We start from the raw sequence: 10759 nt of genomic DNA on the forward strand, positions 1-10759 counted from the left end.
GATGTGGTGCAGTGGATGAGACTGCTCTTCCCTTAACCAGAGGTCTCGGGTTCGAGCCCTGGGTATAGAAAAATCCTTGGTAGGGAGCGCTTCCCCCCGAATGGGGCCCTACGCGGCCCGAATCCGAATATAATCGGGCTCCGATGCGGATGCCGGACACCGGGTGGGAAACCCAAAAAAAAAAAAATTTGCCTATAGTAGATCTCTTCTTAATGTCAAAATAGTACCACAACGTTGAGTGGTTGGAATAAGAAAAAACACATCACAACCTCTCCTGTATATATATCATAAATTCACCATGTTTTAGTGGACATATTATTTTTAGGGCAACGTTACTAGGTTCAGCCAAACTCATAATGTCAAAAGTAACTCCGTCCTGATGGTGTGTGGTGCTAAACTCGATGGATAATGAACATGCCTTTCTATTAACCTTCTCCACGCGGTAAGTACCAGACTTATCTGCGCGTTAGGGTTTCAACTCGTGACTAACCCATAGAGACGGATATAAAATTTAAACTCTATGGGTTCAACTTTTACGATTTTTAGCTTTGAATCCATTGTATTTTTAAAGGTATGTATTCATATTTACTATATGTTGTAATTTTTGTGAATTTTTACACATAAATTTATAATCCGCACTGAAAGTACTAGGTCCAGACGAATCCGTCTGGATCCGCCCTTGCTAACCCACACATCTTGCATTGCGCTCTTACCACTAGAGCCTTAAGGGGTATTCTGAATTTATGGTTTTACATAATCTATTATTAGTCATCCTACTTTTAATTTGTTCCTTTGCCAGAAATTGAATTCAATCGTTTGTGTATCATTCACTGTTGTTGCCAATTCTTATCCATAGGTAGAACTCTTTGTTCTAATTTCCTTTTTTTCCTTCACATCATTGACATTTTGACCAGTTCTGGAAATACATTTCACAAGATGTACTATTATATTACTTAATTATCATGTATATTGATGATCATATTGCAAATTTATTATTTTGGATGTCCAAGAAAACAAGAGTAGTCCACATTTAAATTTTGTACTTAATTCATCCTATTTCTGCTTTCTTTCTTTGGATGTCCCTCTGGGTATTTTTCCCAGAAAATCTGCATTAAACTTCCTGCACATTTTTCTCATCTGCCTCTTCAATTTATATGCAATATCGTCGACTTCTTCTTCATATTTCTCATAAAGGAATGGGAGAGTTTCCACACAAAGCAAACCTTGTAGACAATATTCACAGAAAGTTTTAAAAATTGAGAGAGTAATAAATAATGTTACTAATAGAAGAATGAAAAATAGCTAAGTAAGTAATCTTACCAAAAAACAAAAGGTTCAAGGTGCTGATATAGTTTCCAAATACTGAGAGTATATATAGAGAAATGATGGCCTAAAACATAAAAAAATGGAGTAGATAATTATAAAATCCATTGAAATGAAGGACATGAATTAGTAATTTATTTGGCTGAATTGATCCATAATACCAGAAAGAAGAGCTTTGCATCATTTCCACATGCGACAAAGTGAAATATGGAGAGGAAATTGTTGAACTTCTTGTGTAAGATTGAAGCAACATCTTCAAATGTAGTATCTTGTAATATGTCTTTTGGAATACTTGGAGGTGTCCTGAACATGTTATATGAATCAACAAATCATATGTATATACTAAGGCAGAACATAGATATATAAGCAAAAAGTCACAACATTTTTGATAAGCATTAAATTCTGAACCCATAATTTCTAAAGTGTAATAGGTTCAGTAGTAAGAACTTAACGATTGAACTTATTAAATTTAATCATGGATCCGCTTCTGTGTGTATATATATACGTCCATCCGTCATTAGTATTCTCAATCCGTTTTTTCTATTCACTAGTACACTACACACTACAACTAGCACAGTAAGCTAGAAGATGACCAATCCCGCCCCACTGGTGTCGAGTCCGTTGTGAGAGGCGCTTAAAAGGCCGTTGAGGCATTAGACTCAGGGGTGAACCCATAGGGGAGGGGAGAGGTTGCATATAGATGTACATATACACACACACACATAGAGGAAGGGAAAATAAGAAGAATACCAGCCAAAGATATCTGCACCAGCAGACCAAATGAAGACTATTAACATAGTGGTGATGGAGACATGACAGAGGAGAGTCACGAAGGTATAATCCACAACCTCAAAAAGAAACCACATTACTGCAACTGCAATTAGAATTGCTGCAGAAAATCTCTTGTCTCTCCATAACAATATGTCCGCAACTGCACTTAAAAATATTTTAGTAATTAACCAATCACAGAATAAAAAAAGTGAAATGTTAGCAATTTCTTGATATTTTGATACCTCTTCCTCCTCCTAGAACAGAATGAATAGGCCTTTGGCGGCCCAAAAGTTTTGATTTTGGTGCAAAATCATTATCAGAATCAGATGAATAAGAAGTCATGCTTGCAGAAATATTGGGAAATGTGGCTTTCTAAATCATATATTAGCCAGCAATAAGCTTAAATAAGTCTGCTCAGGTACTAAGCTTAGTGGCCAAGAAACTAGGGAAAGAGGGAAAGAAAAGAAAAGAATTTCTTGAGCATAGAGTTTGCACTTTGCAGCTAGCTTTCTGAACCCGCTGCTATACAGAAATCTGATTAACTTTTTGCACATACTGTTAGTGGCATGCATCTTCTATGCTTTTCGTTTGGCAAACTTTTAGTATCTCTTAATCTTTTAACTAGCTTTATGTACACTACATTACCTGGAGAATATTCCCACAAATTGCTACACAATGCTACGTAATACTAGTATACTATTTCTGGTAATTCCAAGCTTCAAATGAAGGACTAGTTGGATTCTAGTGCTAAGTATTAACTGGTATATCATGCTTCTCCTCATCACCACTTCAATTCTTGGAAACTATCATGAAGCATGAGCCCATTATTCTAGCTTCCAACAATTTGAGTTTCTCACTTGAACTTGCATGCGGCCACGACTAGATCATGTGATTGGTCATCTTATGTTTTAGAACCTAATTCTGCGCTTTGAAACCTTAAACGCCCTTCTCGATTTGTGTGCGCAGTCCGGGCGTGTTCCGGAAAGCTTTTAAAATCGAGAAAATATGAATTTTTTACCTTAAAATCCATTTGAGTTGACTTCGGTCAACATTTTGAGCGAACGGACCCGGATTCGTGTTTTGACGGTCCCGCTGGGTCCGTATCGTGATTGGGACTTGGGCGTATGCCCGGAATCGAATTCGGAAGTCCCCAGCCCAAGTTATCGCACTTTGTTGAAATTTGAACGTCATTTAAATATTCGACCAATGTTTGACTTTTTGGATATCAGATTTGTATTTTGGTTTCGAAACCCTGTATAGGTCCAATACTATATTTATGATTTGTCTGTCAAAATTGTTGAGAAAGGGAGTTGGTTTGATGTGATTCGGACGTCCGATTGTGAAATTAGAAGTTCATGAGTTTTCTTGAAAATTTCCTTTGATTTGATGCTTAATTCGTAGTTCTAGATGTTGTTTTGGCAATTTGATCGCGCGGGCAAGTTTGTATGATGTTTCTAGACTAGTGTGCACATTTGGTTTAGAGCCTCAAAGGCTCGGGTGGGTTTCAGATAGGCTACGGAGTGAAAATTTGACTTAGAATATTGCTGGCGTGCTTCAGTTTTTGGTGCAGGCCTCAGACCTCGCAATTGCGAGGTCAGGCTTCGCAGTTGCGGCCATTGATGGATTCGCATTTGCGAGCTACTCATCGCATTTGCAAAGAGTAGCTGGGGCACCTCATGTTCGCATTTGCGAACAATATTTCGCATTTGCGAAGTGGGACTGTAGGCATATGAGTTTTATTGAAATTAAATTCATAAAATAATTTGGATTATATTTTAAATTCAAGATATATAGGTCCAAATAAATATTATGGGCTAATATAATTGAATTAATTATATAAGTTCAATATATTTGGATTAAATAAATAAGTCTTAATCAATTGGGTTAGCCCATTTAATTGGGCTAAAGTGATTAGCCCACTTCATTAAGTCCAAGATGTCATCTTCCTAGAGGCCCAGTTTGGTGCCACGTGTCAAATGATGTGGCGCGCCAAGTCAAACGGAAGAGCCAATAGGATCATGCCACGTGTCAAAATGACAGGGCATGCTAAGTCACACTAAAAGGCCGATGAAATCGTGCCACGTGTGCAAGTGACATGTTCTGGCCAATCACATGCGGCCATGTCACACTTCAATTTGATTGGTCGGAAAGAGTTTGTTCTAATCACAACTTCTCCTTTCCACAACTATAAATAGCGGTCTTCATAACCCAGAAAAAAGACCAGAAGTTATAACAAGAAGCAAGAGAGAGCTCGTGGATCAAACACCGCAAATTCCTCCACAAGTTTCAAGCTTCAAGCAATCAAGTTTAAGTTTAACAAATCAAGTTCAAGCTCAAGAACGAAGAACAAATCAAGGTTCAAGGAGTACGAGTTCAAATCAAAGTTCATGCCAGTTGAATTCAAGATCATCGTTCGTGGCAACAAACATAGATTCAAGATCAAGCTCAAAGGCCCTTGAACTTATTTATAATTGGAAAGAAGAATCAGAGGATTCATAGAAATTGTAACACTCAAATATTTGAAATAAAATACTACAATTGTTGCGATATTTTTCGGTCTTGATTTTATTTTCTTGACGCAAATTTATTGTCTATAGGGACAAAGGGGTACAGTGATCGCAATTGCGATCAATTGGTCGCATTTGCGGAAGGTCAAAGTTCGCATTTGCGAACAAGTCATTGCAAATGCGATGAAATCATAGATGGGAAGGACTTCGCATTTCCGATGGTTTCTTTGCATTTGCGGGGTTCGCAAATCACAAATCCGACATCTGCAACTGATCAAAATGGGAGTTAGATGAGATTTTTGTTCATTCTTCAAATTTCAAAACAAGTAAACCCTAGAGGCGATTTTTCAAAGAGCTCTTCTTCCCAAAATCATTGGTGAGTGATTCTAATCCATTTTCTTTCAATCTTTCACTATTTTTTTTAAGATTTCAACCTAAAATCTAGTGTTTTCATGGTGGAAATTGTGGGTTAGGGTAGAATTAGGGATTTTTGTGAAACTGGGATTAGACCTCAAATTGAAATCGGATTCCAAAACAAATTATATAACCGGGCTCGGGGGTGAATGGGTAATCGGGTTTTGGTCCGAATTTCGAGTTTGGACCAAGCGGGCCCGGGAGTTGACTTTTTCAATAATGACCTAAATTAAATTCTTTGCAATTGTGGGTAGTTCCTAAGGCTGAATTTGAATCGTTTGGTTGGCAATTTGATAGATTCTATTGGTTCGGAAGCTTGTTTAAAAGGCAAAGCCGTGGTTGAGCTTTGAATTGATCCTTTGGAGCGAGGTAAGTGTCGTGGTTAACCTTGACTTGAGGGATTAGTACTTGTTCGTCTATTTGCTACATGTTTAGATGTTGGGTACACCGTATATGTGAGGTGACGAGTACTTATGCGTTGTTATCGGGTTATAGCATGCTGGTGAGACTTGTTCTTTGCAATTATTGCTTTCCTTGATCTTGTTATCCATGCTTAGACTAGTTAATTCTTAAATTGATCGTTCTTATCATGTTTATGGGCTTTGGTGATAATTGAGTATTGATTTCAAGTTGAGATTGGTATTGTGAAACCGTTGTTTAAGTAAGGCTTATACTTATTGATGCTATATCCCTATTATTACTTGTTCATTGTTATGTGGTAAGGGAGAGTGTTAATGCACGAAGGTGATGCCGTGCCATATGTGAGTGTTAATACACGAAGGGTGATGCCGTGTCATATGTGAGTGTTAATGCACGAAGTGTGATGCCATGCCATATTGTGAGTACTAATGCACGAAGATTGATATCGTACCATGTTATGAGAGTTATTGCACGAAGGGTGATGACGTGCCGGATCTACTGATCTATACTGTGAGTGAGGGTAAAAGCAGAAAGGGTGATGCCGTGCATTATCATTGTTTCATTGTGAGGATGAGAGAAAAAGCACGAAGGGTGATGCCGTGCAATTTTCTTCATTGTGCTTAATTGTTATTTTTTCCGGTTAAAGGCATATTGACTGTTCTGGTTATCTTTTCCGCTGTATCTCTTGTATCTTGTATCCCCTTAGCATGTTCCCCTCCCAATAGTACATGTGTAGCCTTTATTTGTCGTAATTTTGTACATATATTGTTATCTGCACAGGTTTATCATGTAGGTATCTTGTCATAGCCTCGTCACTACTTCGTTGAGGTTATGCTCGACAATTACGAGTACATGGGGTCAGTTGTACTCATACTACACTCTCCACTTCTTGTGCAGATTTTGGTACCGGCCCTAGCGGTTCGTGAGTTGGAGCAGCTTGAATTTGCTCGTTCGGAGACTCGAGATAGATCTGCTGGCGTCCGCAGACCTTGAAGTCCCCTTCTATTTTTCTTATTTCACTGTTTCTTTTCTTTCAAAACAGTTGTATTTCTTTCAGACTCTATTTGTAGTAAAATACAGAAGCTCGTGAGTTGTGACTCCAGATCCGTATTGTAGTAGTTATTGGGCTTTTGTGTTATTCCGAACTCGATTTTAATTCATTTTGGCTCAATCGACTTTATTTATTGAAATTGAACAAAAATTGAGTTAACGGTTCTCTAACGTTGGCTTGTCTAGCAAGTGAAATGTTAGGCACCATCACGGTCCCGAAGGTGAGAATTCCGAGTTGTGACAGATCAAAACTCAAATTTGTGCAATAATTCTTGGTAGGTACAGTAACTCGGTACCTGTATTAGAGGTAGCAAATACCCAATGAACATTCGAGATGTGGGCAAACTGGCTCAGCCACCACTATCATAACAAGAATTCCACCACGATTGATTAAATTTTGATCGATCGAGTTATTAAAAATGTCAAAATGTACATTCATCTGTATCTCACCTAATTACATGAGCATGGAAGGTAGTGACACATTTGTCATGGAAGAAAATACCTCCTTCGGAACTAGAGGTGCCAATTGTATACGGTCATAATTGCATGCCTCCGATTATATGCTTAAGGGACCGAGTTCAGGCGAGGTCGAGTTCGAGCTCGAAGGACCAGACCCGAGTTTGATGATTGAGCACGATGCGTACCGAGGCCGAGTACGCTCGACCCCGAAATAGTACCGTTATGGACTTGTAACAGAATATGCGATGTTCCTGCCACGTTCCCAAGATCTCGGCGCAAATCCTGGAATAGGATTGTACTATTCCGTACTAGGCGGTTAGACAGCTGTATAAAGAATATTCCTTACTGTAAATAGAAATATTCCTTATTTAGGGTTCCCTATTATATAAAGGGGACCCCAATCATTTGTAACATCATCTAATCATTGAGCAAAGAATATACTCTCTACTTTTTGCCTACTGTTCATCAGAATTGTCATTTAGCTCTACTGCTCTTACTTTACTTTTCTTGCTTACTTGTTCTTATTGTTCAAAACCCACCTCGAGGTCACTAAGCTCGAGGTCACTGCTGCTGAGTTACATTGGTTTGATTCACTCGTCTCTTTCGTTTCTGCTTCATATTTCTTGATTATTAATTGGTATCGAACTAAATCACATATCTTTAAAAAAATTTAATTATTACTCATATTTTCGAAGTAAACACCAATGTTGTTCCATATGATTGCACACAACCGGAACAAGAAGAAACAACAATTACTATAATAATTACGCCTCAATCCTAAGTTGAGTTCCCATATGTGGATCCTTATTATCTATGTTAGTTCCATTTAAGCATGTCTCATTCAAATATTAATATTCGGAGCACTAGAAGTTTTTAACATTTTCTACCAAGAATATTGTATGGGTCAGAATCCGACCACACGATAATTAACGAAGCTAATCCCGTCTTAAGCTAATTCATGATTAATAAGTGGTACGACCACTTAGAATTAACGGTATTTACCCCTCGCCTGATTTGATCAACGAAGCCACGGCCCATCCGCCACCATGAAGGCGAAATCCCAACGTGGTCACGGCCACTTATTGCCAGCTCACGAAGCTCACAACTATAAATATCAAGAGAGAAAACCCTAGAAGGGGGGCTTCTTCTTCTTTACTATTCAAGAGAGAGAGAGAAAGATATAACGATACACATATTATGAGAGAGTAGAACACCATTGTAAGGCTCTGAACCTCTTCATGGAGAGGCAGGCCAAATCAACATTATCAATAAAGGATTTTAATGTTTCTCCTCCTAACTCTGAGTACTTATTTGCGCATCTTTCATTTGGTCTAATGGATTATTACGGTTTGCTATGATTTTTCCGTAATTTATTTATATTGTTTACACTCATAAGGTATATGATAACTTTTGAGCAAACAATTTAGCGCTGTCTGTGGGGATTTCCTAGCAAAATCGCGTAATTCTTCCCTGGACCAAAAGGAAAGAAACGCCAAACTCGAAGGGGAACTCGAAGATCTCAAATCAAGATCCAAGTCCTCTCTCTCTCTCCGATCTCAGATAGTGCAAACAAAGAGAAGAAGCCCCCCCTCAAGGGAGGATCTCTGTAAAGCATCTCCCGCATCCTCGATACGGGCTCCGGCCGGAAACCGGCACGGAGATATCTCGAGCCGAGAGTCGCTTCAAGACAGCCTACATACCCCGATTGGGAAGACAACGTATAAGCTGCTCAAGGTCTCGAATCAAAACCGAGCTTCAGCACCCAATACCCACAGCGTGAGATGATAATAGGTGAATTTGACTATAATCACACCTTAAATAATCACCTTCTTGTGTAGTTTTAATGCTAAAAGTGATAACAAAATGCTCTTATTAGTGCTTTTCATGATTGGCAGGTGATATATGTATAAGGAAGGCTAAGGAGCAGTTTTGGAGTCAAAATTGAAGAAAAAGAGGCCAACTGTGAAATTCCCCAAGTACACCACGCAAAACAGGCCTGAAGATTCAGAGAACTGGTTTGACCGCGGTTCCACCGCGACCGCGGTAGAACCGCGGTGGAAGATAGCTGCGGATAAATTCAGATTCAGAGAAGGCTTTTGGCCGCGGTTTGACCGCGACCGCGGCAGAACCGCGGCGGACTCAGAAAACTTCAGGGACTAAAGTGTAAAACACGGGATTTTTAGACCTAAACCCTATTTAAAACATTAGACTTCGCCCAAGAGAGGCATGTATTGATTTTTAAGGTTTCTTAGCAAGGAAAAACATTGTGAGAGAATACTCAAAACATCTTTCTTCTTTACTTTTGATTTTTATGATGAATTCAATCTTAGTTTATTTTCCCATAGCCATGAGTAGCTAAATTCCTTGTCTAAGGTTTTGATGGAACCTATTGGGTGATGAACTTCTTGTTTATGTGAATACAAATTGCTAGTTTAATCTCTATTTGTTCAACTTCGTGTTTGTTGTAGTTAATTGACAGGATCCTCAATTAGCTGTGCCTATTTAGTGTGCATAACTTGGAAAAGAGTGCATATTTAGGGTATTGTTGAACAACACCACTCCTAGATTATTAGAGGAATCTATAATTGCGGGTTTAAAGGCGGGATTAGGGATAACGAAGCCTTGGGTGTAATCTAAAGTGAATCGTGCTAAATAAAGTAAGGTAGTGTATCTCGGGAGAGTGCAATAGTAAATTACTGTGATTACTCGGGAGATTTGCGGTAAAATTAGCGTTCATGATTGATAGAGATGTGTTGGTAAATTTGTATGAGCATAAACAGAAGGGATTCCATCAATAGGGGAAATCATTGCCTTAGCTTTTTCTCATAATTGTTTACAACCTTATTAGTTTAGTTTACAGCTATTTAGTTACTTGCAAGCTAGTTGTTAAAGAACATTCAACTGAGATTTGCATATTTGGGAAGCTGGTTCTGAAGAATTAGTGGGTCTGAAGATAGTGGTTGATAGGTTAACTCTCTATGGATTCGACCCTGGGCGTAATACTCGGGTTATATTTGTAACGTTCGTAGAGTCCTTTTTATAAGGCATAGTTGGGCGTGATCAAATTTTGGCGCCGTTGCCGGGGAGTTAACGGAATTATCAATTGCCATTGACAGAAATACAAAGATTCTTATTGTAGTCAGTTTTCTCTCTACCAACTTTTTCATTGAAAATTCGACGGTTGTTGATCTGGGTGCACAGGTGTATGCCTAGAATTCTACGAGGACTGGAGAACTACTTGAAGGACTTTCAGACCCCGAGAAAACATTCCGGGCAATGAATCGTGCTAACAAAAGACTTCAACAACCCCAACAAACACACAAATTCGAAATTGACATGGGCGACATAAACGATCCCAACGTAAACGTCAGGAATGAGCAATTGGCACCTCCCGTGCCTGAGGGTGCACTATATGACTGGGCACAACCCACAGCTGACAATCTGGCCACTGCCATTGTTGTGCCCGCAATACAAGCTGAATCGTTCCAGATCACAAATAACATGCTACACTTGTTGCAGAACAAGGGACTCTTTTCTGGGACACAAACAGAAGATCCTCAGCAGCACTTGAAGAACTTCCTGTCTATATGCAAAACTCAAAGGCAACCCAACGTGACTCCGGAAGCAATCAAGCTATTATTGTTTCCATTCTCGGTGACAGGAGCTGCTCAGGTTTGGCTAAACTCGCTCCCCATAAACTCTATAGAAACTTGGGCTGAGTTGGTCAAGCAATTTCACAACAAGTTCCATCCGCCCAACAAAACTGCTCAACAAATTGATGAGATTGTGAGTTTCAAACAGAAAACAATGGAGAC

At 39.0% G+C, this 10759-nt stretch overlaps 1 protein-coding gene across 1 annotated transcript; it reads right to left on the reverse strand.

The window, feature by feature from the left end:
* Positions 1-923: 923 nt before the first annotated feature.
* Positions 924-2528, reverse strand: LOC109208112 (reticulon-like protein B9). The gene is made up of 5 exons (XM_019371152.1): positions 2337-2528; positions 2074-2254; positions 1485-1626; positions 1321-1390; positions 924-1223 (listed from the first exon to the last, which is right to left on the reverse strand). Exons 1-5 carry the CDS (start codon positions 2434-2436, stop codon positions 1054-1056), a joined length of 663 nt encoding a protein of 220 aa, XP_019226697.1. The 5' UTR covers positions 2437-2528; the 3' UTR covers positions 924-1053.
* Between the last annotated feature and the right edge of the window lie 8231 nt (positions 2529-10759).

This window comes from Nicotiana attenuata, unplaced genomic scaffold (assembly GCF_001879085.1).
Source record: "Nicotiana attenuata strain UT unplaced genomic scaffold, NIATTr2, whole genome shotgun sequence".
Classification (NCBI taxonomy): domain Eukaryota; kingdom Viridiplantae; phylum Streptophyta; class Magnoliopsida; order Solanales; family Solanaceae; genus Nicotiana; species Nicotiana attenuata.

Bases quoted from the DNA above. Each gene is read 5' to 3' on its own strand.
- LOC109208112 (XM_019371152.1), bottom strand. From the start codon at position 2,436: ATGACTTCTTATTCATCTGATTCTGATAATGATTTTGCACCAAAATCA. The intron at 2,255-2,336 runs GTATCAAAATAT...TTTTAAGTGCAG, and splicing joins TGTTCTAGGAGGAGGAAGAG to TTGCGGACATATTGTTATGG. The intron at 1,224-1,320 runs GTAAGATTACTT...ATTGTCTACAAG, and splicing joins CTTGAACCTTTTGTTTTTTG to GTTTGCTTTGTGTGGAAACT.